The following is a 23,807-nucleotide window of genomic DNA, read 5'->3' as shown; positions in this document are numbered from 1 at the left end:
AACAAACATGAGTATCTATTACGTAATATTCAGTACTGAAAGGCTTTTATTACCAAACGAGATGAAGGTGGTGGTTCCTCCGCAGATCGCCGAACGCGAGCCGGTCTCAAAGTCATCGGCACATCTTCCCAGCCTCCCACTGGGACCTGTTCTATATCAGCTCAACGTTCATGGTTATCCAGAACAACCAGGAGATCAGGCAATGCGAATACGTACCACTGGGGAAATCCTGAGCAAGGTGGACGTGCGCATCTACGCCCCCGGGCATAACATATCCCCCTCTGCGTAGGTTTCAGCCGTTGAATCTCTCGCACCAACTTCCTCATCTACTCACTCGGCATCGACGACCTTTTCCGCAAGATCCTCTGAGATGTTTGCAGCGAGATGGGCGATTTTGCCGTCCTTGATGGCGATATCAAGCTTTCCAGTATCTCCGGATGTGACTACGATGCCATTTTTCACGACGAGGTCGAACTGTTTAGACATGTTGTTGGGTGATGGTAGTTCTTGTAATGAGGGACGCAGAAAAAAGGATGGATACCATTGGGGTAAAATGAGCAATCTCATCCGCCCTCTAAAGGTCTGTAGGTCAGGTCTGCGTGAAACCCGAAGCCGGATAAGCTTACGGCGGAGATAGGTTATCTCTCTCGTTATTCGGAAACTGCTCAGCCGAACCCTTGTTCATATTTCAACTCTCATATGGATCACATTCTTGACCAACTCGAACACAATTCACAAACTCTCAGCTCTTGAAGATATCAAATAGCACACTCTAGCATTAGACTATGACCGTCACCATTAACCCTGCTGCCTCCCTTCCCATCATTTCGCTCGCCGAGCACAATTCGGTTGACTCCCTTGCTAGGGCTCTCTACGATTCTTGTACTCAAGAGGGCTTTATTTACGTCTGTGACCATGAGATCCAACAAGATCTCATTGACCAGGCCTTTGCCATTTCGGCGAATTATTTTACTCACGCCCGCCCAGAGGATAAAGTCGATCTTAAGACCAACCTTGGCTATACTGCAGTGTGAGTGTCGCCCTTGGAATCTCGCTTGGATTCAGCTGATGTCCACTTGCAGCCGACAAGAAAGGTAAGCTGATGCGTTGGCTAAGTTAACCATTCACTCATTCGCTTGCCCTTACAGTCTTGACTCCACAAGGCCCAGCTCCGGTGATCTCAAGGAATTCTTCCACGTTGCTGATAATCATTGGCGCGTGAGGAACGGAGAGAGCCCGCAAGAACTTCCTGAAGCTCTCGAATCCTCTCGAAAAGCATTAGACGACTTTATCGAGCAGATTAATGGTCTTGCTGACAGAATCTTGAGGGGTTTGTCAGTGGCACTCAAGGTGCGTCCTGATCTGAGCGATGATCAGTGTGAAATATGGCTAACCTGATTACCAGTTGAAGCCCGAATTCTTGACGAATCAGCACAGGGGAGAGTAAGTTGTGGATTTACCCATAATGATTTCCATGCTGACAAATCGCTAGACTCAACCGACTCCGTATGCTCCACTATCCACCTGTTGAAGTGGAACAAAATGGAATCAACTCTGATAGGCAAGCCTATCCATTTTGAAGCGCACGACTACAGACTGACAGATTTTTTGTAGCAATGAAATCCGAGCAGGGGCTCATACCGACTATGGGTCCATAACTATCCTCTTCCAGCACATTGTATCTGGTTTGCAAGTTCATCGTAACGGCTCTTGGATCGATGTTGCGCCTAGAAAAGGCTGTGTCGTTATCAACATTGGCGATGCTCTTGAGTTCTGGTCTGGTGGCTTGTTCAAGGTAGGTCATGGGTGATCGAAACGTAGACTGAATATAGCTAACTTTCCGATCAGTCCACTCTCCATCGAGTTGTCATGCCCCGCTCCCAAGCTGAAATGGCTTCTAGGTACTGTGAGTCACCCTTCAAGCCCAAGGATCAGAAGATTAATAATTGATGAGCCTCTTAGCTATTGCCTATTTTGTTCATGCCGACAATGCTAGTATTCTGGAGCCTTTCACTGATGGAATGTGAGTTACAATACCCTCAATGATTTAAAAGCTCTGAGTGCTGACATCCCTGACAACAGTGATGAGGATGCGCTCGACGAAATTATTGCCCGCAAAGGACTCCCTCGAGGGACGCGAAGGATTACCGGAGGAGATTATGTCCAAGCTCGACTTGCTGCTACTTATGGTATGAAGGTGGCGGCCTGATGGATATGATCTGGGGGAATGAAGTTAGTAAAAGAACTAGAAAAGTTGTAACTATTGTCGGAGATGTGATTCTGTCCAGATACTGCATTGCGTTCTATTAACAAATTGATCTTACGATTTCCCTTTCAGTATTGAAGAGGGTAATAGTGAATTGACACAGCTGATGCCTCCATCCGGTCCCTTATCAGCCCCAAATATTAATAGTCAAAACGCCAGCAGGTCGGTAAGATCGAAGCTTAGTACTAAATGTTGGGACGAACGATTTGAATGAGGTTCTGAGACTAGTGTTCGACGATATACGGTAATTATGGACGTTGGAGATAATATAGAAACGAGAGCCCCAACGACAAAGAGGGGATACGTGTGCGCTGGCCTTTTTTGCTCAAGAATCATGCCATGTGCAGCAAGAATTATTTCCTGTAAAATAGTAAAGTGTGAGGAGGAAAAAAGCGAGGAGGCTGGAATCGGACGAGTTATTTAGTGACGGAGCTTGTGGCCGATTCCGATAAGATTTTGATAGCTCGGAGATCATAACAAATGCCCGTGGCCAAAACAATCCGCGCAACACCGCCGACCGAGTTGTGGCCGACAGCACTGCAGCAAATCACAAAAGCTGACGATTCGTTCACGTATTTTCTTCCAATGGCATTCCCTTTCCCTTTACCATCCCCTTCACAGCCAATTTATGCTACACCAAACAGGTGCTATTCATGGGCCAATTACACGGAGCTAGATCCGCCTGGTTCACATGGCTGTGCGGCTGTAGGCAGCTTGTCTTGATCGCCGGAAGTTATTACCCGATACGGTCGAGTTCATGAATGTTGCCCGACATGTTGTAACTTGGCAAAGCGATTGGTCAGACGGCGGCTAGATATCATCAACCTTCATCCTGCACTTCCGTATAAGACTGTAAGACGCATAGAAATGAATTTGCTAACTGAGTCATTACAGATATTTCTCTGCCTAGTCTATTAGACCTGCTTATTTCCTCTTAGAATAATGTCCTTCCAAATCGGTTATGTCGGCCTAGGTAACATGGGTACGCCCATTTTCCTCAACCTTGCTCGTCATGCCAAAGCCAATGGGTGGCCGGTTCCTTGCGCTTGGAATATCGACCAATCTCGATACGATGAAATCCGCGCTCAGAGTGATCATCTTCATCTTTGCGAGCAGTTGAGCGAAGTCGTCGAGAGGTCTAATGTGGTTTTCACTTGTCTTCTCAACGATCCCGTTGCAGAAGAGGTCTATGAGCGCCTGTTCGCCGCTGTTGGTGCCAAAGCCAAAGTTATATTTGTTGACCAGTCTAGTTTGAAGCCAAAAACATCAAGTAAGTTCGTAACGGTAGCAATAATTTAGTTTGGGACTGACTATTATGCTTAGTCAAGCTCGAGGCGGCTGCCCACAAAGTGGGAGCATCATATCTTAGTGCTCCCGTTTTTGGACGCCCAGACGCTGCCAAATCTGCCGCTTTGGTCCAACTGCTTGGTGGCGACGCTAAAGCAAAACAGATAGTTAAGCCCATCTTTGTGCCGGCTGTCGCAAAGCGAGTGGTCGACGCCGGAGACGAAGTTGCAAAAGGTGGGCTGATAGTATAATGACCTTGGCTGATGCAATAGGTTCGGCACTCAAGCTTTTGGGAAATAGTATGATTCTGGGAGTGGTGGAGATGTTGGCCGAAACATACGCTCTTGCAGATGTTATAGGCTTTGACCCAGAAGTCTACCAAAGCTTTATTCGTGAGTCACGGCATTGTGATCGGGCACTGACAAAATCAGGCGACTTCTTCCCTCTTTATCCCTACATAGCATACGGAGACAATATCAGCAGGGGCGAGTTCAACGGCGTCGGTGGTTTCCGTTTGGAAGCGGGGTTAAAAGGTGAACCATGCGGCTGTTTGGCTGAGAATACAGCTCACCATGTTGACAGATGCGCGCAACGCGCTTTCCTTGGGAGCGGATTTTGGTCGCCCAGTCAGTATGCCGACAATTGAGCTTGCGAAAAGGCATCTGGAGCGAGCAGAGGAACTGTGTGGAAACGACGTAGATTGGTCCGCGCTGGCTATTGTCCTTCGTGAACAGGCTGGTCTTGAGCCGTTTCGGGCGGGGCACAAGCCATAGACGTTGTTGGCGCGATTTGACACTACAGGAGACGCGTTTCCAGATTAGATTATAAATAAGCCTTACTACTACCACGAGCAGTGATAATTGTGGGCATATGCATCCATCGATTCTCAACCGTATGCTGCAGTCTGCACGAGTTTATTCATCTGTTTTTGTGCAAGAATTTATGCACGAAGCATGATGCATCGGTTATAAGGACGCTGAAGGGATGGAAGGCATGCTGTTACTCCTTGGCGGTAGGCATGCGCCGTCTGTGCACCGCGCCTTGCACGCGCTATCTGTTCTTTGGTTGTTGTTGCTGGATTACATTTCCTCCTTCCCAGCTTGCTGCATCATCCGCCCGGCCACAGTCGAGTCACCTCGTCGCCACGCCATGGAACAGTACAAAGAGGACTACGTGGACGTGAAGCACCCAGAAGATGACTCGTACAGCTTCCGCTCAAGGCAATATTGTCAGTAAAACTCTCTGCGCGCTGCCCCACCACGCGTCACACTTACACCCTCCCGCGTTTCCTCACAGCCCTAGATGTACCTCAGTCCTCCCAGCCGCAAAAACCTCCTTCCCCAGTCAAGCCACCACTGACTCACAATTCCTCTTCTACTTCTACAAACCCTGCCACAAGCTCCCAGTACGATCATTACAGCGCAGAATCGACGTCAGCATTATCAGCTCAGTCAGTACAGTCAACTCAGTCGGCTCAGTCGAGTGCCCCGACTGCTGCCGTTCGCTCTTCAACTGCGAATGAAAGAAGAACGTCTGTGGGTCTTGGCGCTCCCGGTGGACTTGCAGCAATGGCGGGTGCGAGGCAAAGAACGGAGGAAGCTGTCCCGGTAGGGTTCGATGAAGGCATTCTCAGAGGATTGTGTGAGATGGACGTACGTATATGCGTCATCAATAGGAGAGCCTACTGTTAACTTCTTTAGCAGTGTGCTCTACCTCTTCTTGCAGACAGAATAAAACAGTCCGTCGCATCCTGCAAGGTACGTCAACGCTACCCACTTTTTTCCTACCTGCTTATCCTCTTTTGTTGAGCAGCAAGTTGCTACCTTCTTTCGATCCAGGGCTGAAATTGAAGAAAAGTACGCTCGCTCATTAGTTGAGCTTACGCGAACTACTGGTGATACGTACTCTCGGGCGGATTGCAAGGCTGGGTAAGCTCCGTTGATTATCTGTTAAGTAGTATTTGTTAATCAGATCATCCTCAGGACCTTTGTTGCGGCCTACAACAGCTCTCTGAAAGTTCAGGATTCAATCTCCCAGAACAGGCTTCGATTTGCCCAACGGCTGTATGAGATGAGTGAAGAGCTTCAAAGTCTCGCACGAGAAGGCGAAAAAGCTCGTAAAACAGTCAGTCTCATCTACTTGTCGGGCAGTCAGACGCCTTACATCCCTTTATAGCACAAAGAAACTGGAGTTCGCTATCAGCTCATTATACAAGATGCTGAATCCGTTGTTGAGAAATCAAAATCCAGACTGGACTCCATTATAGATGATCTGGATCGTGTGCTCGCGGCAAAGGAGGGTGAAGCCTTGAAGGACGTCCGCAGCGGAGGTGCATACAACATGATTGGTGGGCCCGCTTATGGTGGTGCACCTTCATCCAACATAAACCTGCACAATGGCGGCGGGAAGAGCAAGTTGGGTAAGGCGATGAAGACAGGGGGATTACTGTTCAAGGGAAAAGGAGCGGGTTCGTTGCAAAAACAAGAGGATGATAGCAGGGCAAAAATGGATCAGGCGAATGAGACTTTCACAAAAGCTGTTGCGGAGAGTAAGCAGTTAAGGAAAGAGTACTTCAACTACCAGCTTCCAAAGATTTTACGAGTGAGTAGGAGCGAATGATTGTAAAGGAGCTACTGACAGAATCGTAGATGCTGAAAGACGCTGCTGATGAGTTGGATATGGGGACACAATATCATCTCACAAGGTATGCGTTCTTGTACGAGACCATGACCGTGGGCGACGGAACGGTGCTCAACCCGTTGGGATCTCCAGAAGAAGGTAAGGCGCAGCGTTTGTTCTTTGAAAGCAGCTGACAAGTGGGTTAGGACCTGGCCTCAAGGCAATCTTTGAGAATATCGACAACAGGACGGACTTCAAGTCCTATATGCAAAATTATGCCGTCGCCAAAGGCACACCTCGCGGACCTCGTCGAGAAGGACCTTATGACCAAGGCTACGTGTGTTCTTCTTCTCGTACACATAGTGAAAATAGAGTTGACATTACGCAAAGCAAAAGGCACTGCCAGCTCACGTCCAACGGAGTAACGACGCCCTCGCCGCATCCATTATCTCCCCTCAGCATGCCTCTCCTCAACCACAACCATCGCCTCAGGCCCCTCAATCTTACAATTACACAGCCTCCCCTCAATCCTCCATACAGCCGCAACTGCACGCTTCTCCTCAACCGTCTTCACAAAACTTCCATTACCCCAACTCATCCATTACATCTACAGGTACTGCAAACACCAATAATACACTTCCTTCAATTCCTCAACAATCCAATACAGGTGCTGGTATGACTGACCAGTCTAGCCTCACAAGCATTTCCCATGAAGGCTGGGTCCCACCAGGTATCCCCGCTTCTACCGGTGCAACCTTTGGAGTTGATCTCGGCGAGCAGCTGTTGAGAGATGGCGCGGTTGTTCCAAAGATTGTTGAAAAGTGTACGCAGGCAATTGAGATGTACGGACTCGAGTCAGTTGGCGTGTATAGGTTGTCAGGAACAACTAGTAGGGTACAGGCTTTGAAAGCTGCCCTTGACAAAGGTTCGTGCCACCAGCGTATTCAGTTGCCAAAACTAATATCTCAAATCATAGATGTGGACGCCGTGGATATCCTGTCCGATGAATGGTCTGCTGATATCAACGTGGTCTGCGGTGCTTTGAAATTGTGGTTCCGAGAATTGCCGGAACCGTTGCTGACCTATGGTTTATACAATGCCTTCATAGAGGCCGCTCGTAAGTCGTCCACTATAATGGTCTAATGGTCTTACGAAGACTAATGAGCACGCAGGGTACGATAACGATAGATTAAGACATATTCGACTTCACGAGCAGGTCAATGAGTTGCCTGATCCTAATTACGCTACTCTCAAATTCTTCATGGGACATCTCGACCGGTATGTGATTGATCTCACCACCCCGATGGACCAGGATCAGACTAATGGCGTGTTCAGAATACGAAGAAAGGAATCTATCAATCAGATGTCCGTTTCCAACTTGAGTATTGTGTTTGGTCCAACATTACTCGGAGCACCGCCAGAAGAAGGAGGGTTGAACCTGGAGCATATGAGTTTTCAATGCAAAGTACGTCGGCGACCAGTATAATGTTTGTTCCGGTCATTGACGCGGTCGATTTTCAAAGGCTATCGAGACGATCCTGGACAAGTACCATGAGATCTTTGTCGAGGAAGAAGATGATGGGGAGCAGCAAAGTTGATCTTTGCCAGATTGGAAAGCTTGTTTTGGGTTAAAAAGTAAACGCCATTCACGAACTGGGTTAAACGCAATTGAACGAAATACTCTTTTCTTCAGATACCCACTTTGGTCTGTTAGATTAGTGCTTGTTATGTTAGTTAGATCACGCATTTCTGTGTTCAAAGTACTCTCGATCCCGTGCCTTATCGACCAATCTTCGTGTCGTCATGCTCCTTGTGCCCTTCAACGATTTGTTTTCATGCCATTGGTCCCCACCCTAAAGATGCTAAAGACGAAATTGAAAAGCAAGATATTGTCTAAGGCTTGAGAGAAGCGGGGAAAGTGCCGGCCTCGATCTGCTCATTCCACTGGCCGACCTACAGTATTTTGTAAGAACCAAAAACTCTGTGACCAAAAGATGGGAAAACTCACCCAATCGTCTGAAAGAAAGAGGCGAGTCAGTCGTCAGCGTCTCGTTCCTATAAACCTTCCAAAATACGGTCTCTCCCATCCATTATGCTCCCGTTCCTACCCAACCCACCAATCGCACATTCCCCAATCTGTCCTTGCACTTTCGAAGCTCAACTCACTAGGGCAAAGAGATCGGAAAGCCTTCTTAAACTGCTGGCAGGGAGCGAACTCCTCACCCTTGGCGTTGACACACTTGTGGTAGTCAACAAAGTTTTGCTAAAGAGGACAACAAATCAGCCGACACGTCTTGTACGACAGCTCGAACGGCCAACTCACCCAGCTAAATGGTCAAGGAAAGGTTGAAGAGATTAGTAGATGTTGTCGTTGCAGGCACAAGGCGACGTACCAGTGCTTGGTCTGGTTCTGGTTGGGGAATCGGGCGCTATCGGAACATTAGCCAAGTCCTTCAATTTGTTGTTGCTGCTTTCAACAAAGGTACTTACTCAAAGCCAGTAGTCTGGAGCTGCATTTGCAGGGCAAAATAAACGTCAACCCCATTCTCATTCAACTCCCAGCTTCATCCTCTTCCATCCTCATCTCCTGTCCATTTGCACTTTCTCCCTCGCATATCGGACCAACGCGGACCGCTCTGAATGTCAACTCACCACGAAAGTCCTGCAAACTGTCAGCGCTTCCCATGCACGAGACGGCATCTACTCACTTGTCCTCGGCCATTTTGCTGTTTATAGATGGAGTATGGAAGTTGCAAGGAGTGGTATTCGCTGGAAGTTGCGGATGAGAGATGTGAGTGAAATGGTTGGTGCAAGTCCCGGAGCCCTCGTAGGGCGGAGTTATTTCGGGTGGAATCGGGGTTAGCCGCGAGTGGCATCTCCCAGTTCAGCGGATCACGTGACCGGCTCTCTCTAATCTCGATCCTCGAGAATACAACTGCTTCGTTTGACTATACTTCCATTTCAACGTCACGTACAAGCCTCGAAAACAATGTCCCGCCAGCTCGACAACGTCAACCCCACCATTTTTGCGCCATCAGCTCCCAGTTTCGTCCGAAGATCGACAGGAAAATCGGCCAAATCGAGCTTATGGGCTCCCGAAGCTTTGTCAGATGATGGGGAGGACTACTACTCCCCAGGAGCGAGAAGTAGCGGTAGTGTCAGTGACGAGGAGGAAGGAAGGGAAGATATTGATGCGCAGGAGGTTTATGGTGGGTCGTTTTACTGCTTGGTGCTGAGAAACGAGTGGCATATTCCGCTTGCCACCGTTTCCAAGTCTTTTTGTCACCATGACTGACAGTTCCACAGACCTTCTGCGGTCAATAACCGACCCTGAACATCCAGTATCTTTGGAGCAGCTTCGAGTGGTAAACCCTGAGGATATTCATGTTGCTGGAAATCGTGTGTTGGTGTATCTTACACCTACAATCCCACATTGCTCCATGTCCACCCTCATTGGTAAGCTGAAAACCATGTCGAAGTTTAAGAGTGGGAACTGATCATGTAATAGGGCTATCATTGAGAGTGCGATTATTGAGGGCTTTGCCTCCACGATATCGGGTGGATATTCGAATCAAATCGGGAACTCACCAATCCGAGCACGCAGTCAACAAACAGTTAAACGACAAGGAACGAGTACAAGCGGCTTTGGAGAACAAGCATCTGTTGAGTGTGGTGGAAGGCTGTTTGGCGACTGCTGGAAAGCGTGGCGAATAGGCTAGGTATATTGTATCAGATCAAAAGTGTATTCATGTTAAAAAGTTGTATTGTTATGCCATCATTTTCGTAAGGATGCATTCTGGTAACGTCGTAAGAGATCTTGTTCTAAAGGAAGAAGGAAAATGCAAGATTGAAGGAAGAAAGTCTCAATGCAAAGTGATATACAAATGTAATTCCGAATCAGGTGCCACACAGTTCCAAATAACCCACATCAGATCATCCCTCCTCTCTTTTTTCTAGCCTCTCTTACTGCATTGATCTCTCTCACTACACCTGCAACCCAATTGTTCACAACTTCCTCCAACATCTCTTCCCAGCCTTCAAGTTTCTTGGCAACGGTCATCGGGTCAAATTCAATCTTGGGTACATCTCGACCTTTGCTTGTGGTAGAAGTGGGTGTATTAGGTAGAGAAGAGGCGGACTTGGGGGTTGAGGGTGGAGCGGATGTGGACCGTTCAACTCGGTCTTTGCTGGGTTGAGGGAGAGCAACAGGTTTGGGAAGGAATGAAGGGGCGCTTGTGGAAGATGGCATGAGGATTGGGAGTTGATATCGATGCCTCAAGGCTCTGTTCGCGATCAGCTCATTGTCCGGGATTAGCTTGATTAAAAAGAAGAAAAGACGTACGCTGCGAAGCAAGTCAGATTCCCGACCCTTCTAAACGTCCACTCCTTATCTTTCTTCCCCTCTTCACCTGCAGGTGTAAAATCACCGTGTCCACCGGTGGCTGTGAGAGTAGGATGTATGTCTTCCTCCGGGATGAATCCCCAGGGCTTTGACGATTGGAGGAGAACAGCATTATATGCCTGGATAAGTACGTAACCGTCACTAATTCACGTTTATCAGAGGGTGCAGTATTTTCATTTGTTTGAGAAAGGCTTACGAGAGGGAGGAAAGGAAAGTGCTGCGAAAGTTTTCACTTTGGGGTGAGGGTAACGTGGATGCCAATTCAGTAGGCAGATGTGACGACAAGAGGGCATGCAATCGAGCTATCCTAGGATAAGCAGTATTCTCAAATTATCCCCAGGTCGATAATAGACATACAGAAAGCATCTCCTTGCCAGTCTTTGGCCCACTCAGGCATCTCTTTTTCACCATCTTCTCCTTTCGCGCCTACGAGGAACAACTTCTCCGCCACGGCAACCCACTTACCCACATCTTCCCTTGTCATTCTGGCCTCCTTTTCCCACCCCGGTCCTTCCAAGACCCGATAAGATCTCGACTCTTGAACAAGCCTTTCTTCCCAGGGCAGAGAAGCAAGGGAACCACTATCTCCCTCTTGAGCCAGAGCGTTAAGGTTGTAATCGTCAGAGTCATATTCCGATTCATAGTACTCTGGTTCGACAGAGGACGACTGAGAATTGATCGGTGCAAGAATACGGTCGTCTTCCGGTACACCAGCTTGGATACGCAAGCGCTCCTCAAGGGCTCGCAGAGCTGTCAAAACGTCTAGAGCAGATTTACGCAGGCTTGCCAAGACATCATCACCCTGCTTCTGACCGGAAAGGACTCGTCGCTCCAAGGGGCTAGATACTGCCCTAGGAAGCGGCACGCCAGGTCTCGATGGGGTGGAGAAGCTTGTCCGCAGCTTCGAGTTGTATGCTGGAACGATCGCTGATGTTGATGACCGGCCTTGACAAACAGAAAGGGCAAGGAATCGAATTCTTCTCATAGATCTCGCGGTAGTGACCAGCGCTGATCGGATGTCTTCTGATGTGCGAGCTTCTTCCTCTCCGCCGGCAACGGCGGCAAGGCTGGAAAAGTAGAGAGACTTGGAGGTAGATAAACCATGAGGTGAAGTTGGAGAGGCGGGCATCGAGAGGCCCCATATCTGACGGATCGAGGCCACAATTTCTTGCGCCTCTTTTCTTGCCGCTTCAGGCTCCACCCTAGGCAGATCAACCTCTTTCCATGGCTTCCTCTCTCTCCTTTCCCTTTGTTCTCCCTTTGGCAATGGTCTGTTCTCTTCATCATCTTCACCTACCATCCCTAAGCCCATGACCCCAGGGCCGTCATCACATCTGACCCCGGCGCCAGCCCCTGCTTTGTGTGACACACCGACCTGGGAGAACTGAAGACGGAGGTTTTGAATTGAGCCGAGCATCTGTACGGATTCCCTCTTTGCTGCTGAGCGAGAGACATGGCGATACTTTGGGTTTCTCAGTGGCTGGAGGGGCTGGCTGTCCATTGTTAAGGGGTGGAAAGTGCAAGTCTATAGAGGAAGTGACTGAGGGAACCAAAAGATCCTCCGTCGATCGGTCCAGAACGCGGCGCGTGCACTCAGACTTTACGCGTCGTGATAGGCGCCAGGACTTGGGTATACTGTGGGGGAAGTTAGGCGTGGCAGGGGCGGGAAATGGCCACTCTTTTCTCGCCCTCGGGCAGTGGCCTCTTTATGCTGCGACCTGCATGCCGAGTGTTTCAGTCATGCGTCGAGTACGAGTACTGTACAGCAGATAAGGCTCTTTTTGATTTCTCTTGGGACACCGCAGGGCTGGCCGACGGGCAGTAAATGGCCCTAGACGCTCGGTTGTGGTCATTTTCCTGTTTCTTTGCTCATGCTTCATACTTCGGTATATGCCAAAGTCAATCCCGACAACACATCATGCGCGCCAATCCCCATCGAGGCATATCAAGCGACTGCCGTCCGTATGATCAGGCACTTCGGCCACTGGTCACCGTTGCCCGCTCGTCGGTCGCTTCCACTGCTGCTTATCTTGCTGCTGGTTTTCCATCTTCGGCACTCGGCCACAACAATCAAGTATGACGAAGCCCCAGTAGATGATTCCATGCGCACGCACTTGACTCTCATTCCCAATCTGCCTCCATATGTATAGATAGATCCAAAGCCATTTTCGTACTTAATGGCCCATTGAGTCTTGCATTCTTGACTTTCTCCAACATCCCCAAATATGACGATGGAACTACTCAAAGTGCTGCATCACGAGGCGTCTCAGCTCTTCCCCAACTGTATTCGATCATCGCCGGTGGCCTGTATTGTCCTCTATTCTTTTGGCGGCATTGCGATCCTCCTTTTCTCCGTTTATCTGTGGCTGTGGCCTTTCCAATATGCCAAGTTGTATTTCCGTAATCTCCCTGGTGGGTCGCCCCTATTTCTGCAGTCATCAGCTGTCTTTGCGCTGACGTGTCTCAAAGGTCCACCTTCGGATAGTTGGTTCTGGGGTGTCGTCCCCACTCTCATCAAGTCTCCCCCTAGCGTTCCCCATAGCATGTGGACAGACGAATACGGGCCCACCGTTCGATATCGTGTTGCCCTCGGTGCCCAACGTTTCCTCACCATTGATCCAACCGCTTTAAACTATATTCTCTCCCATGCCGACCTCTTCCCGAAACCATCTCGAGTTCGAAAAGCGCTTTCTGATCTTCTTGGCAATGGACTTCTTACCGCCGAAGGTCACACACACAAAAAACAACGCAAAGCACTCAACCCATCCTTTAGTCCCGCTGCCGTCAGGGGTATGATTCCTGTCTTCTACGACAAGGCTTATGAGCTCAAAGCAAAGTTACTTGGTATCATTGAGGGTGATGAGACCGAGCAGGCCAGTCCTACTCCTTGTAAAGAGGAAGATGAGGTCGAAGGAGGAAAGAAGATTGACGTGATGAAATACCTCGGAAAGACCACTTTGGATGTGATCGGTATCGTGGGGTTCAGCTACGACTTCAAGGCCCTGTCCGAACCCCGCAACGAGCTGTCAGAGGCATACTCCAAGATGTTTCAGGCCGGTATGGATGCCAACTTCTGGGACTTTCTGAGGGGAGCTATTCCTCTTGTTAACAAGCTTGTGAGTCGCGAACGTCGTCGTGTTTGACAAGTGTGAAATTGATCGTATACAGCCCAACAAGCGAGCGACTGAGATAGCTGCCAGGAAGGCGGTTACTCTTCGAATCAGCAAAGTAAGCAACATCAAAATCCTTTGAAATGAGACTGACGCATCTGCAGAAAATCGTCGAGGACAAGAAGCGCGAGGTCATGTCTGCCCATTCCGAGGGTTTGGAAAAGCGAGAGGATATTGGCGATGATCTCCTTTCTATCCTTAGTCAGTCTTCAATAGCCCTTCACATACCTCACAATCTGACGTCCAAGCAGTCAAAGCAAACATGGCCTCCGATGTTAAGCCGGAGCAAAAGCTCTCTGACGAAGAAGTCTTAGATCAAATCACGACTTTTATGCTTGCCGGTAACGAAACGTCTTCGACTGCTCTTACCTGGATTCTGTACAGTCTCACTCAGCATCCCGAGTGTCAGACGCGCCTTAGGGAAGAAGTCCTCGCTGTTCCAGACGATCGTCCATCTCTGTATGTCTACTCACATCGAATAGGAGGATCATGGCTGACCCGCCTCGCCTCTAGTGAAACTCTCAATAATCTGCCCTACATGGACGCTGTCATCCGAGAGGCCCTCCGCTTGCACGCCCCTGCCCCTGGTACCATGAGAGAAGCCAAAGAAGACACGGTCATTCCTCTAAGCATGCCAGTAATAGGTCGCGACGGAAAACAGATCGACAGTGTAAAAATCAACAAAGGCACTATGGTATTCATTCGTACGTTTTTCTTTGATTATCTTTTGTAATGCACGACTGACAGCAAATGAATAGCTATTATAACAGTGAACACTTCTCCTGCTATCTGGGGTCCCGACGCCCGCGTCTTCAACCCAGATCGCCATCTTAAAACTTCATCCGATTCCTTTGGTGGGGCCAACATGCATGTGCCAGGTGTTTGGGGTAACATGTTGAGTTTTCTGGGAGGCGCGAGGAATTGTATCGGGTACAAACTGGCCTTGGCAGAAATCTCTACAATTTTGTTCGTCTTGATAAGAAGTTTTGAATTTCAAGAGTTGAAATCCAAGCCCGAAGTGGAGAAGAAGGCCTCGTGAGTTTACCCTGTTATATATACGCCTGTTTTGGCCGCTGACTGGGTGCGGTAAGGGTGGTCATGAGACCGAGAATCAAGGGTGAAGAGAGTGCAGGACTGCAAATGCCTCTCATGGTGAAGCCTCTATTGATGTAATCACTGCTTACGGTAGCGAAGGAGCATAAGGAGTTTGCGAGTTTTCCGGCAATTAAATGATCCCCGGTGGCTTTTTATATCTATACAAAATACAAAACGTAAAAGCCTCTTTGTAACCTATGCGACATGTGCCCTACAGCGCGACGGTTTACCGCGGTTAACCATTGTATCTTGCGGTATTTCCCTTTTTAATCTCATCCCAAATCGAAAACATGATGTGATATACGGAACATGTGTAAGTTTTTACAGGTGGGCCAAGAGAGAAAAAAGAAGTAGATAATAATTCGCGTTCCTCGACGTCTATATCCGGCTGAAGAACCCATTTTTCTCCTGTAACTGTTCTCGAGTTGTCCGCCGCTTTCGGGATCAGATAATTTAAACGCGTCGCGTCAAGAGATCTCTTTTACTTGGCGCCAATGCCCCCCCACGCATGATGGTTTGTCGCTGCTGCGTGTACCAATTAATTGTCTGCAAACGTGTCCTTTTTCTTTTCAATGCATGCATATTATTTCTCATTTCTGGGGAGTGCGGAGGGATGGTCTATGTATGGAGCCCCGTACGGCTTTTGTACGGCTTTTAGTGGTTGGCCGGATGCCAGTGAAAATTGAAGATATATATATTGTATGAGGAGGCAAGTCCAGACTGGGCCTCGTCTAATTACAGCGAGTGCAAAGTAAGTACTCGGAACCTGAGAATCTCCAGCGAAGGAGCAGAAAGATCTCCCAGGTATAGACATAACACTGTATGCATACATGCTTTCTATCAGACTTCTGAACGTCTCGCACATACATCGGCTATCACTACGCACAACGGGAAGTCTCAAAGGAGTGCATCAATCGTGCCGAACCCCTTTCCAGTCTAACACAGTGGAGCAAAGGTGCGCGGTGGGTTGTTTTGGTTTCCGCTGCCGAACTGTATTGTTACGAATTTTGCATCTGAGCGATGTGCTAATTATAGTTGGTTGCTGCACAAAGCATACTTGAACGGGCCATTTTACGAGCCAATCTAGCTTGTCTCTGAACAAGGTGATCAACAACTGGATGATCGGTATGTCTGCGACAATTCTCTCGTCGTCATCTATGTCTGACTTCATGTTCGCGGTAGCCAGTTGCAACCTATCCGAATTGCAGTACATCTATACACAGCTCGGGAGCTCATATCAAACAGCTGCTTGATTCAAGTCTTCGATAATGGGAGACCAAACACCCACGCAGCTCATCATGGGATCCTCTTCAAGACCTACCTCTCCTCGACCTCTTTCCGCAAACTCCCACAGTAGTTCAGGTGACGAGAAGGAAAAGAAGGGTCTTATGCTTCCCCCTCCCGTACCCGTCAAGACCAATAAAGGACAGGAAGATAAACCAGTACCGTATGTCACACCTTATATCCTCCGGCTGCACTCCAGCGGCTGTTACATGTTTTATATATCCGCTCGTGGACGCACATATATCCGATTAGTCGATAGCTGATGGTAGATTTATCCGCAGGCCACGGATGACCCGCCTTCCTTCTCTTAAACAATTATCTGAACACCTTCACTACACACCACCAACTCCTCCGTCTCAGCAACCTAATCTGCATGAGCAGTCGCCAGGTTCCTCAAGTTCCAATCCCCTTCGCATCTCCACAAACCCAGTTCCTCTCCAAAGCTCATCTGCCGCTTCCCACACGTCAATTGTCATGACACCCACTTCAACAGGGAGATTGAAGTTACCCGCAAGCGCTATGATGAGATCACTTTCTGCTGGATCCAGTGGTTCCGCCACGGGCGGCTTGGCGCCTGTCACCAGTTCGCCTGCAATTGCACCTAACCTTGGATCTGTCCAGGGCCAGGGTCACTCTCCTACTTCTGCCCATTCTCCAACACCTGCTCAACAGTTGGCTAAATTTGTTCCAGGTGGTTTGGGCGACTTCCGTCCAGAGTCTGGTCCGGAAGCTAGCACCAGTATGTCGCGTTCGGCCAGTCACGAGGTGCATGCAGAGCACCATCGAGAGATCCCATCTCTGGATGAGATTAAGAAAAAGGTTAATGTCAGTAAGGGAGAGGATCAGCACAGGTTGGATTTGCCCAACGAGAGAGTAACGGAGAAAGAGAAGAGCAAAACTTCTGTTGAGAGCACTGGTGAGAGAATATCTATTAGCTCAGCCAAAGGTGGGAAGAAGGAGCATCCCTTACAGCACTCTTGGTAAGCTTATCCAGTGATTCATCGACCTTGGAATACTGACATCATAGCAGGACATTATACTACGATTCCAAAACATACAAGCCTGATCCGTCCTTGATTGCTTCCAAACAAGGGGATAAGATTCTTGCCGATTACGAGATGACACTCTTGACTATCGGCAAATTTGACACTGTAAGTCTGCCGGCAGGCTTCCCTCAACGCAGTGACTGAGTTGTGAACAGGTTGAAGGCTTTGCACGGCATTTTAACAATGTCCGTCTCCCAAGTCAACTCACCCCGTCATCCAACTACCATCTCTTCAAGAGCGGTATCCGGCCCATGTGGGAAGATCCAGCCAACGCCAACGGTGGTAAATGGGTTATTCTTTTCCGTTCATCACCTGGAACCCTCGATATTGCCTGGGCAAACTTGACGATGGCGCTCGTTGGTGAGATCCTTGATCCGGAAAATCAAGTGTGTGGAATCGTGGGCAGTACGCGACCTAAGGTCGATAGGCTCCAAGTATGGACAAGGGGTAAAGATGATGTGGAGGGTCTAAATCAGTTAGGGAAGAGGATCGTGGAGGTTATGGCTTTAGAGGGGAGAGATGCCGATAGCATGTCTATGGAGTACCAAGTGAGTCATAAAATATGGGCATCAAAAAGTCAGCTCTGATGGGAATAAAAGTACAACACAAATGACTCCCGGCCGCCACCCAACAAGTTTATCCACATCTCTTATGCCAACCGTGCACCATCTACGCCTTCACGATCCATGTCATCCGCCTTCCAAGGTCCACCAGGATCACTTGGCGGCATGGGTCAGGCCCGGACACACTCATCGTCAGGCGTCAATCTAACTCACCCATTACCACTCCCACCGCACTCACCTGCTGTTATCAAGGGCGATCATGGGTCCGGAAATAATGCAACAGGGATGAAGAGGGGATTGAGTCATGGGAACCCTCTCACGGGACCGTTAGATTTGGTAAGACAGGAGAATTATGGTTCGCAGGAAGGTGTGACCGGCGTGTAGGCTGTCCAGGGATCGAACGGTGTCACTGTTTTAGCAATCTTCATCTGTCAATTGTCATCTTGCATTCTTGCGTTGCTGGTGTTTTGCGATATATCTCATGCTTTCTATCATGCATTTGCTTCATTATCGTCATCAGGTTGAGGAAGGGATGAGCATTTCGTCCTGTTCTGTCAACCAGGTCATTGGCCGATTTCGTTTCGCCTCCGGAAAGAGAGTCTGCTGAAAGAATGAAGATAGAATAAGGAGATGTGTTATTGTGATACATGCAGTCGAGCTGGATTCTATGCCTTTTTCTTCTCTCCGTTGCCACATCCCCATTACAGTGTCAAGATTCAACTTTCAACAATTTAAATTTGCTGTTTTTGAGCTTCGATCTGTCGGACAATGTAGAGCGATGAATCGAGGAATCGGTCCACACAGTTTTCGAGGCATTGGGCTTCGGATCTAGACAGGGAAACCATGTCAGAAAATATCACAAAGTCGTGGAACCGTTACATACTTTGAAAACTTGGAGCTAATACCACCGGTGATACAGCTGTGCATTGATAAATTAGTCTTTTCCTATTGTTTCCTAGCCTGAAGATATTGAGGGTCAACATACGTGTTCCAGCCTGAAAATGAACAGTCAGTAAAGCGAAGATCGATTTGCTTGTACGATGGACTTACAGGTGTTGGTGAGCTCGTGGATGGAAGCTTGGAGCTTAGCCTTGGCCTGCCTATTATGCAAGGTAAGTATCGATCATGGATTTCTCATATATCTGATGCTGAAAAAGACATACTCTTGCTCGAGGAAAGATTCGAGTTCCTTCTGCAAAATGACGAGTCGATCAGTGATTGTTCCCGATCTAAGTTTTCTTAAAAAATGGGCGAACCTTGGAGGCCTCGTCGAGGGCAGGGATGGAAGTAGGGGCGGACATGTCTGAGATGTTTTCGTAGGTGTAGACGTAGTTTTGAAGTTTGGAAAGGAATAGATATACTTGCAAAGTTGAAGAAGCTGAACGACCAACAGCGAAGGCAAGAAATCTCAGCTTCTCCAACGGAAATGGCAGAGGAATGACGTGGAAATATTTGCGCATGACGAACCGCCGCCTCTTCGCCGAGACGGAGACTGGGATTCCATAAAGAACATACAATTGCCGTTCCACCATTTCCACAGGTATTCAGTCAATGTCCAACCTATAAACATGAGTGACTACGCCTTTGTCCCAGGCGGGTCCCTCAAGTTCAAGGGCGGCGGCGACAAGTAGGTGGATTCATCTGAAACGTCAGGTTGTCGTATATTAACTACTTACGAACAGGAAGAAGAAGAAGAAATCTCACTCTTCTTCTGACCGCGCCAAAGTCGACAATGAAATCAAGCAGAAGGACAAGGAGATGAAGGATAAGTCCCGAGAGAGGGAAGTGAGCGCAGAAGTTGGGTCCACGTCTCCTGCTCCTGAGAGGAGAGAAGATGGACCGAAGATGACGGAAGCGGAGAGGAGATTCTTGGAGACTCAGAAGAGAAGAGTGGGTGTCATTTTGACTCTGCCTATCTGAAGAGATAGGATGGAGCTGATATTCGCAGCGAGAGGAAAGGGCGAAACATACCGCGAAGAAGACGCACAAAGAGAGGGTGCAAGAGTTTAATGCCAAGCTGGATTCTCTTAGGTTAGTGATACGAGCTTTATACCATTGTGTAATCTGGTGCTGATCCCTTGCTATAGCGAGCATCACGACATGCCTCGTGTAGGTCTTAACATTGGTGAAGAGACTTCCAATGATATAACTAACAAGTGCTCCCATAGATCGGTCCCGGGTAACGTCGACTTTCAAGCCGGAACCCTTCCATTACTTTCTCATTCAGTCTCTCATGGCTGTTTTCTGTATCTATGGAAAGTGATATTCACCCAAGTGATAAGCGAATCATTCAGTTTATGCAGCTTCTCAGACTGTATTCTTTCTTGACGAGATGTAATTGATCTCATACCGATATAGCTGACATCTCTCTGTATTCATTTCCCAATATTGTTTCATCCTTTCGGAGACGGTTAATTGATTGAAATTTAGTATCGCTCCAGAATATGCAATGTTACAATAGTGTTCAAGTTTCCAATGAAAACCTCTCTGGTCCAAATGTGACTCGCCAAGGAAATAGAGAGTCTGCAACTCGGTATGCCAAACCAGTCCGGTGTATGTTAGATTTCTACACCGCTGTGTGTGAAATGGCAACTGTAAATGACACACATTGCTTGCTTATGTATATGAGTGTGCTGTGATCTCCATGCTTCCATCTGTCCCTTCTACAGACATATCCACCTTTTTCCATGATGATCCCTGATCCCTATTACGCGGAGCGCGCTGGGAGGTCGTGCCTGAAGTGACGCCGAACAATAATCTTTCTCTTTTCTGCTGGATTTGCGCTGGATCATTCATCTCTATCTTCGTGACTATAACCCACGCATTTCGATTTCAGCAGCTAGTCATCCGCATTCCACCAATCATGCCCCTTCCCCCCTCTCTCCCAGGTCTCCCGGACGATTATACTCCCCAGGTGAGCCCATTCAGTAGCTCACCAGCTCTGCTATTACCTCAACGGTCGGCTGAACGGCGTTGATTTTCTAGTACTTTGGGAACGATATAGTTGTTGGACTCGACTCTGAGGGCCAATACAAAGCTAAAGTCCTTGTAAGTGGAGCTGTGGCCCGAATGGCTTCAAAAAATGAGCTAAACATGCTTTGCAGAGGTGCTGGTCAGACGAAGATGGTAGCATAATACCTCCTCCGCCACCAGGCCAAGAAGCCCACCCTCTTGATCGCCCATTAAAGCGAGGTGAGGTAGGAATCAGGTTAGTTTGGGGTCATTTGGTATGTTTAGCAATACGCTGACCCAAGTGCTCTTAACATAGCCATTTATCTACTGGCCAACTTGCCATTGTCCCCGAGTCTGCTCTCAGACTTTTTCAGCGAGAATTTCTCAAAGGCGATATAGTCAAGAGATCTTTGACTTCGCAAGAATCCGCTTTGGTGGTAAATGTCAAGACTGAAATCAAGTTACAACATGCCTTAACCGGAGAAGAACTTGACCAATGGGTCAAATATGAAGATGTGTCGAATGCGTTGGAAATAGATGCGAGGGATAGGGTGGTCTATGGCAACTGGGTTGGAACAGTTGAAGAAGTCAGTTTACCAACTATGGCAGCTTGTGCGTGAGCATGTGTTGACTTCCTCCCAGGTCTTTGAAAACGGCTTTGTAGAGACAAAGCTTGGTCGATATTACCGTATTGCGGAAATGGGAGGTCTTTTGGAAGTCGGAAGGAGGGTTGAAGTATGTGCATGCCTTTACTAGCTCACAAAAAGCAAATACTAAATCGATGTAAATAGGAAGTTCTCCCGAAGAATCTTTTCGAGCAACTGGCCGCCATGCCCAAGCCATTACCAGATTTTGCCGAACCTCAGACTGATCGTGTCCTGAAGATTGATCCAGTGGTCGTCTATGTCATTTGGAATGCTATAAACCAAAAGGTATGTTTTATAGTCGCATAAAAATTGTTTCTTGGGCCTGATTGTCTAACGATTTGTTCAGCTGCCTCCCTCCGAGCAAGAAAAGTTCAAAGAACCGGAGCCATTCTGGTACGGTGAAAATCTCAAGAAGCTTGCTTTTTTTGATACCACGCATTCTCAACCACCAAGTATAGGATCAACTGTTGATTTCGTCAGCGAAGATGCCAGGAGAAGTGAGTGATATGTATAGCCGTCGATTTTCCAAACTGACATTCAATAGAATACGGCGCGGAACCCTCACGCCACGCTGAAGGCACCGTGCTGGTTGACACAATGCGGATCTTAGCAAGCCGTTCGACTTTAGTGCTTAGGTGGCAAACCGGAAGAGAGACGGAGGAGCCCTCAACTGACTTTGTTCCTTACCACAATGTGGACGAGTAAGCTCCAGGCGACCGAGATCATAGATTCATTGCTGATTGTAATTTGAACAGCTACGAGACTTGGCCAGGTGAACATGTCATGTGGAGAGGCGATAATGGCGAACGACGGCACGCTGTTGTTCAAAAATTTGACCCTTACCAGCGAGTAGCTGAACTGCTCTTTATGGATGACCAAACGAAGGAACTCGTCCCTGTCATGGAGCTTGACCCCGGAGGCCGCTCTGGTTCAAATGCCTATGGTGTGAGCATTGGTCAAATGGTCCTGCTTTGTGGAGACAACGGCTCGGTACCCCCTGAAGTCCCTTCATTCGGTCAGCACGAAACCCCAGTGAAGAACATGTGGGCAAGACACGAATTTGTCAAGCTTGGCGAAGAATATGTGAGCGGCGATTTGAAGTTTGGCTGGTACCCTCCCGAGGGGGACAAACAGAGCGTTGATTGGTGGGGCGAAGTCGTACAGTTGCATCTTAACGGAGAAGTGACCGTCAAGCTCGCGAACGGGGATTTGAAGACGGTGGGGATCAAGAATCTAGCAATTTTGAATGATCCTGGGAGTGACATGATCGATGAGCTGGGACCGGAGATGAATGAAGGGGAGGCTATGGATGAGGATGAATTTGACGAGTTTGACGAGTGGCAGAACGGGCTGAGGGGAGCGCATGGAGGTTTCGTGTTTGATGGAGCGCAGGTACATGATTTGCAAGCTATGTTGTCGCGGTTGAAGGAGTCTCATCAGCCAGAGGAAAGTGAGAACAGTTGGGAAACGATGAGTGAAGACGATATCCACGATGTTGACACTGAAGGGGAGGTGATGGAGGTGGATGAGATGGAAGAGGAAGAGGAGGAGCGAGCGATCGCACAGGCAGAGGCTGCCGGTAGGAGGCAAGAGCAATCTGGAGTCCCCCTTGTGGAACAACAATCATTTCCCCCTGTCAAACCTTTGGCATCTCAACCCCTTCAAAAAGCTGAGCCCCGGGCTGGACCTTCTACCGCTATCCCTAGCACTTCCCGAGCCCCATTGCCGAAAGAAAGTCTAGACGAAGACGATGAACAATGGGAACGATTTGAAATGCTTGAGCAAGCCCCGAGAGATCATCACTTCTACAATGAGCTAAGCTCTGGTGCGGCGGCAAAGAGTTACCACTCCAGAATACAAAAGGAACATCGGGCTTTGCAATCCTCCTTGCCAGGTGAGTCAGGTGTTGGAACAAGACATGAGTGTTTAGCTGATTATGTTGCAGAAAACATCCTTGTTAGAACATATGAAGATAGATTAGATCTCATGAGGGTCTTGATTATTGGACCTGAGGGCACACCGTAAGTTTATCAGTTTATCAAGGCTATCAAGCGCAGGTTGTTGCTGATGAGCTTTGTCGTTTGCAGTTACACGGATGCGCCCTTTGTTTTTGACGTCTACCTCAACCCTACAAAGTTCCCCAATGAACCGCCGATCGTCCATTTTCATTCACACACGAACGGTCATGGAAGGTGCAACCGTAAGTATACACTGAATATATTTGGAAACGGGTAGTTAATGAAGTCTTTGTATAGCCAATCTGTACGAAGAAGGGAAGGTGTGCTTGTCGATTTTGGGCACCTGGTCAGGCGACGAGTCAGAGTCTTGGAAGTATGTTAAACAGTCAAACAAAGTCGATCATTTGATGTTCACAGGCTAATTTGTGTGTAGCCCATCAAAGTCGTCACTTCTCCAAGTCTTCGTCTCTATCTCCGGTTTAGTGCTTGTGAGGTGCCCCTACCATTGTGAACCTGCA

The 23,807-nt window shown here is 48.3% G+C and overlaps 11 protein-coding genes across 11 annotated transcripts in view; 8 read left to right on the top strand and 3 right to left on the bottom strand.

Annotated features, from left to right (window-relative positions):
* The first annotated feature begins 101 nt into the window (after positions 1-101).
* Positions 102-2,293, top strand: CNF01370 (conserved hypothetical protein). Its single transcript, XM_571513.2, has 10 exons — positions 102-580; positions 638-1,030; positions 1,083-1,094; positions 1,149-1,350; positions 1,406-1,443; positions 1,493-1,561; positions 1,615-1,795; positions 1,849-1,906; positions 1,963-2,023; positions 2,083-2,293. Exons 2-10 carry the CDS (start codon positions 786-788, stop codon positions 2,207-2,209), a joined length of 993 nt encoding a protein of 330 aa, XP_571513.1. The 5' UTR covers positions 102-580; positions 638-785; the 3' UTR covers positions 2,210-2,293.
* Positions 2,294-2,841: 548 nt separating this feature from the next.
* On the top strand, positions 2,842-4,436 carry CNF01360 (conserved hypothetical protein). The gene is made up of 5 exons (XM_024657357.1): positions 2,842-3,536; positions 3,590-3,787; positions 3,826-3,945; positions 3,985-4,086; positions 4,136-4,436. The coding sequence occupies exons 1-5, from the start codon at positions 3,209-3,211 to the stop codon at positions 4,324-4,326; spliced, it is 939 nt and encodes a 312-aa protein (XP_024513011.1). The 5' UTR covers positions 2,842-3,208; the 3' UTR covers positions 4,327-4,436.
* Positions 4,437-4,663: 227 nt separating this feature from the next.
* Positions 4,664-7,908, top strand: CNF01350 (GTPase activating protein, putative). The gene is made up of 13 exons (XM_571557.1): positions 4,664-4,781; positions 4,850-5,205; positions 5,257-5,310; positions 5,366-5,481; positions 5,536-5,677; positions 5,729-6,154; positions 6,202-6,331; positions 6,379-6,509; positions 6,563-7,097; positions 7,149-7,289; positions 7,345-7,450; positions 7,508-7,637; positions 7,696-7,908. Exons 1-13 carry the CDS (start codon positions 4,703-4,705, stop codon positions 7,768-7,770), a joined length of 2,421 nt encoding a protein of 806 aa, XP_571557.1. The 5' UTR covers positions 4,664-4,702; the 3' UTR covers positions 7,771-7,908.
* Positions 7,909-7,988: 80 nt separating this feature from the next.
* CNF01340 (hypothetical protein) lies at positions 7,989-8,959 on the bottom strand. Its single transcript, XM_571555.2, has 8 exons — positions 8,881-8,959; positions 8,825-8,834; positions 8,663-8,682; positions 8,566-8,601; positions 8,496-8,499; positions 8,339-8,435; positions 8,181-8,188; positions 7,989-8,125 (listed from the first exon to the last, which is right to left on the bottom strand). The coding sequence occupies exons 1-8, from the start codon at positions 8,892-8,894 to the stop codon at positions 8,066-8,068; spliced, it is 249 nt and encodes an 82-aa protein (XP_571555.1). The 5' UTR covers positions 8,895-8,959; the 3' UTR covers positions 7,989-8,065.
* Positions 8,960-9,140: 181 nt separating this feature from the next.
* Positions 9,141-10,066, top strand: CNF01330 (transcription-related protein, putative). The gene is made up of 3 exons (XM_571559.2): positions 9,141-9,381; positions 9,479-9,628; positions 9,681-10,066. The coding sequence occupies exons 1-3, from the start codon at positions 9,162-9,164 to the stop codon at positions 9,884-9,886; spliced, it is 576 nt and encodes a 191-aa protein (XP_571559.1). The 5' UTR covers positions 9,141-9,161; the 3' UTR covers positions 9,887-10,066.
* Positions 9,945-12,107, bottom strand: CNF01320 (hypothetical protein). The gene is made up of 4 exons (XM_571278.2): positions 10,932-12,107; positions 10,771-10,876; positions 10,515-10,715; positions 9,945-10,455 (listed from the first exon to the last, which is right to left on the bottom strand). Exons 1-4 carry the CDS (start codon positions 12,073-12,075, stop codon positions 10,101-10,103), a joined length of 1,806 nt encoding a protein of 601 aa, XP_571278.1. The 5' UTR covers positions 12,076-12,107; the 3' UTR covers positions 9,945-10,100.
* Positions 12,108-12,643: 536 nt separating this feature from the next.
* CNF01310 (Cytochrome P450, putative) lies at positions 12,644-15,024 on the top strand. The gene is made up of 8 exons (XM_571276.1): positions 12,644-12,986; positions 13,044-13,690; positions 13,743-13,802; positions 13,849-13,945; positions 13,996-14,203; positions 14,258-14,448; positions 14,503-14,779; positions 14,836-15,024. The coding sequence occupies exons 1-8, from the start codon at positions 12,800-12,802 to the stop codon at positions 14,915-14,917; spliced, it is 1,749 nt and encodes a 582-aa protein (XP_571276.1). The 5' UTR covers positions 12,644-12,799; the 3' UTR covers positions 14,918-15,024.
* Positions 15,025-15,669: 645 nt separating this feature from the next.
* Positions 15,670-18,245, top strand: CNF01300 (hypothetical protein). The gene is made up of 7 exons (XM_024657356.1): positions 15,670-15,794; positions 15,892-15,964; positions 16,022-16,286; positions 16,405-17,103; positions 17,154-17,274; positions 17,325-17,717; positions 17,769-18,245. Exons 3-7 carry the CDS (start codon positions 16,108-16,110, stop codon positions 18,114-18,116), a joined length of 1,740 nt encoding a protein of 579 aa, XP_024513096.1. The 5' UTR covers positions 15,670-15,794; positions 15,892-15,964; positions 16,022-16,107; the 3' UTR covers positions 18,117-18,245.
* A 114-nt stretch (positions 18,246-18,359) lies between these two features.
* CNF01290 (itochondrial import inner membrane translocase subunit tim8, putative) lies at positions 18,360-19,112 on the bottom strand. The gene is made up of 6 exons (XM_571274.2): positions 18,989-19,112; positions 18,896-18,924; positions 18,783-18,832; positions 18,718-18,727; positions 18,616-18,651; positions 18,360-18,560 (listed from the first exon to the last, which is right to left on the bottom strand). The coding sequence occupies exons 1-6, from the start codon at positions 19,031-19,033 to the stop codon at positions 18,464-18,466; spliced, it is 267 nt and encodes an 88-aa protein (XP_571274.2). The 5' UTR covers positions 19,034-19,112; the 3' UTR covers positions 18,360-18,463.
* A 137-nt stretch (positions 19,113-19,249) lies between these two features.
* On the top strand, positions 19,250-20,139 carry CNF01280 (conserved hypothetical protein). The gene is made up of 5 exons (XM_571563.2): positions 19,250-19,359; positions 19,415-19,622; positions 19,681-19,763; positions 19,820-19,841; positions 19,901-20,139. The coding sequence occupies exons 1-5, from the start codon at positions 19,301-19,303 to the stop codon at positions 19,913-19,915; spliced, it is 387 nt and encodes a 128-aa protein (XP_571563.1). The 5' UTR covers positions 19,250-19,300; the 3' UTR covers positions 19,916-20,139.
* Positions 20,140-20,542: 403 nt separating this feature from the next.
* CNF01270 (conserved hypothetical protein) overlaps positions 20,543-23,807 on the top strand; it is a 3,763-nt gene continuing 498 nt past the window's right edge. The window contains exons 1-13 of the mRNA XM_024657355.1: positions 20,543-20,646; positions 20,718-20,780; positions 20,837-20,940; positions 21,001-21,271; positions 21,327-21,419; positions 21,476-21,616; positions 21,678-21,828; positions 21,876-22,032; positions 22,087-23,225; positions 23,277-23,352; positions 23,419-23,531; positions 23,587-23,662; positions 23,723-23,807. The exon at positions 23,723-23,807 is cut by the window's right edge and continues 41 nt beyond it. Coding sequence (XP_024513009.1) covers positions 20,596-20,646; positions 20,718-20,780; positions 20,837-20,940; positions 21,001-21,271; positions 21,327-21,419; positions 21,476-21,616; positions 21,678-21,828; positions 21,876-22,032; positions 22,087-23,225; positions 23,277-23,352; positions 23,419-23,531; positions 23,587-23,662; positions 23,723-23,807 — 2,520 coding nt within the window. The 5' untranslated portion in view covers positions 20,543-20,595. The remainder of the gene's footprint in view (positions 20,647-20,717; positions 20,781-20,836; positions 20,941-21,000; positions 21,272-21,326; positions 21,420-21,475; positions 21,617-21,677; positions 21,829-21,875; positions 22,033-22,086; positions 23,226-23,276; positions 23,353-23,418; positions 23,532-23,586; positions 23,663-23,722) is intronic.

This window comes from Cryptococcus neoformans (assembly GCF_000091045.1).
Source record: "Cryptococcus neoformans var. neoformans JEC21 chromosome 6 sequence".
In the NCBI taxonomy this organism is placed as follows: domain Eukaryota; kingdom Fungi; phylum Basidiomycota; class Tremellomycetes; order Tremellales; family Cryptococcaceae; genus Cryptococcus; species Cryptococcus deneoformans.
This window is presented reverse-complemented; position numbering and strand designations above follow the sequence as displayed.

What these genes read in the sequence shown, in the direction of transcription:
- CNF01290 (XM_571274.2), bottom strand. Translation starts at nt 19,033, where the DNA reads ATGTCCGCCCCTACTTCCATCCCTGCCCTCGACGAGGCCTCCAAG. An exon ending in CCCTCGACGAGGCCTCCAAG is followed by an intron (nt 18,925 to 18,988) that starts GTTCGCCCATTT and finishes GTCATTTTGCAG; the next exon opens with AAGGAACTCGAATCTTTCCT. An exon ending in ATTAGCTCCAAGTTTTCAAA is followed by an intron (nt 18,561 to 18,615) that starts GTATGTAACGGT and finishes TTCCCTGTCTAG; the next exon opens with ATCCGAAGCCCAATGCCTCG.
- CNF01340 (XM_571555.2), bottom strand. An exon ending in CTCCAGACTACTGGCTTTGA is followed by an intron (nt 8,602 to 8,662) that starts GTAAGTACCTTT and finishes ATGTTCCGATAG; the next exon opens with CGCCCGATTCCCCAACCAGA.
- CNF01300 (XM_024657356.1), top strand. Translation starts at nt 16,108, where the DNA reads ATGGGAGACCAAACACCCACGCAGCTCATCATGGGATCCTCTTCAAGA. An exon ending in CAGGAAGATAAACCAGTACC is followed by an intron (nt 16,287 to 16,404) that starts GTATGTCACACC and finishes ATTTATCCGCAG; the next exon opens with GCCACGGATGACCCGCCTTC. An exon ending in CATCCCTTACAGCACTCTTG is followed by an intron (nt 17,104 to 17,153) that starts GTAAGCTTATCC and finishes ACATCATAGCAG; the next exon opens with GACATTATACTACGATTCCA.
- CNF01330 (XM_571559.2), top strand. Translation starts at nt 9,162, where the DNA reads ATGTCCCGCCAGCTCGACAACGTCAACCCCACCATTTTTGCGCCATCA. An exon ending in TGATGCGCAGGAGGTTTATG is followed by an intron (nt 9,382 to 9,478) that starts GTGGGTCGTTTT and finishes ACAGTTCCACAG; the next exon opens with ACCTTCTGCGGTCAATAACC. An exon ending in CTCCATGTCCACCCTCATTG is followed by an intron (nt 9,629 to 9,680) that starts GTAAGCTGAAAA and finishes ATCATGTAATAG; the next exon opens with GGCTATCATTGAGAGTGCGA.
- CNF01370 (XM_571513.2), top strand. Translation starts at nt 786, where the DNA reads ATGACCGTCACCATTAACCCTGCTGCCTCCCTTCCCATCATTTCGCTC. An exon ending in AATGGAATCAACTCTGATAG is followed by an intron (nt 1,562 to 1,614) that starts GCAAGCCTATCC and finishes GATTTTTTGTAG; the next exon opens with CAATGAAATCCGAGCAGGGG. An exon ending in GGTCTGGTGGCTTGTTCAAG is followed by an intron (nt 1,796 to 1,848) that starts GTAGGTCATGGG and finishes CTTTCCGATCAG; the next exon opens with TCCACTCTCCATCGAGTTGT.
- CNF01350 (XM_571557.1), top strand. Translation starts at nt 4,703, where the DNA reads ATGGAACAGTACAAAGAGGACTACGTGGACGTGAAGCACCCAGAAGAT. An exon ending in GTTGGGATCTCCAGAAGAAG is followed by an intron (nt 6,332 to 6,378) that starts GTAAGGCGCAGC and finishes CAAGTGGGTTAG; the next exon opens with GACCTGGCCTCAAGGCAATC. An exon ending in TGCCTTCATAGAGGCCGCTC is followed by an intron (nt 7,290 to 7,344) that starts GTAAGTCGTCCA and finishes ATGAGCACGCAG; the next exon opens with GGTACGATAACGATAGATTA.
- CNF01280 (XM_571563.2), top strand. Translation starts at nt 19,301, where the DNA reads ATGAGTGACTACGCCTTTGTCCCAGGCGGGTCCCTCAAGTTCAAGGGC. An exon ending in TTCAAGGGCGGCGGCGACAA is followed by an intron (nt 19,360 to 19,414) that starts GTAGGTGGATTC and finishes ACTTACGAACAG; the next exon opens with GAAGAAGAAGAAGAAATCTC. An exon ending in GCCAAGCTGGATTCTCTTAG is followed by an intron (nt 19,764 to 19,819) that starts GTTAGTGATACG and finishes CCCTTGCTATAG; the next exon opens with CGAGCATCACGACATGCCTC.
- CNF01360 (XM_024657357.1), top strand. Translation starts at nt 3,209, where the DNA reads ATGTCCTTCCAAATCGGTTATGTCGGCCTAGGTAACATGGGTACGCCC. An exon ending in CGGAGACGAAGTTGCAAAAG is followed by an intron (nt 3,788 to 3,825) that starts GTGGGCTGATAG and finishes CTGATGCAATAG; the next exon opens with GTTCGGCACTCAAGCTTTTG. An exon ending in AGTCTACCAAAGCTTTATTC is followed by an intron (nt 3,946 to 3,984) that starts GTGAGTCACGGC and finishes TGACAAAATCAG; the next exon opens with GCGACTTCTTCCCTCTTTAT.
- CNF01310 (XM_571276.1), top strand. Translation starts at nt 12,800, where the DNA reads ATGACGATGGAACTACTCAAAGTGCTGCATCACGAGGCGTCTCAGCTC. An exon ending in GTATTTCCGTAATCTCCCTG is followed by an intron (nt 12,987 to 13,043) that starts GTGGGTCGCCCC and finishes CGTGTCTCAAAG; the next exon opens with GTCCACCTTCGGATAGTTGG. An exon ending in AGGCACTATGGTATTCATTC is followed by an intron (nt 14,449 to 14,502) that starts GTACGTTTTTCT and finishes GCAAATGAATAG; the next exon opens with CTATTATAACAGTGAACACT.
- CNF01320 (XM_571278.2), bottom strand. Translation starts at nt 12,075, where the DNA reads ATGGACAGCCAGCCCCTCCAGCCACTGAGAAACCCAAAGTATCGCCAT. An exon ending in CTGGCAAGGAGATGCTTTCT is followed by an intron (nt 10,877 to 10,931) that starts GTATGTCTATTA and finishes ATCCTAGGATAG; the next exon opens with CTCGATTGCATGCCCTCTTG. An exon ending in ACTTTCCTTTCCTCCCTCTC is followed by an intron (nt 10,716 to 10,770) that starts GTAAGCCTTTCT and finishes AACGTGAATTAG; the next exon opens with TGACGGTTACGTACTTATCC.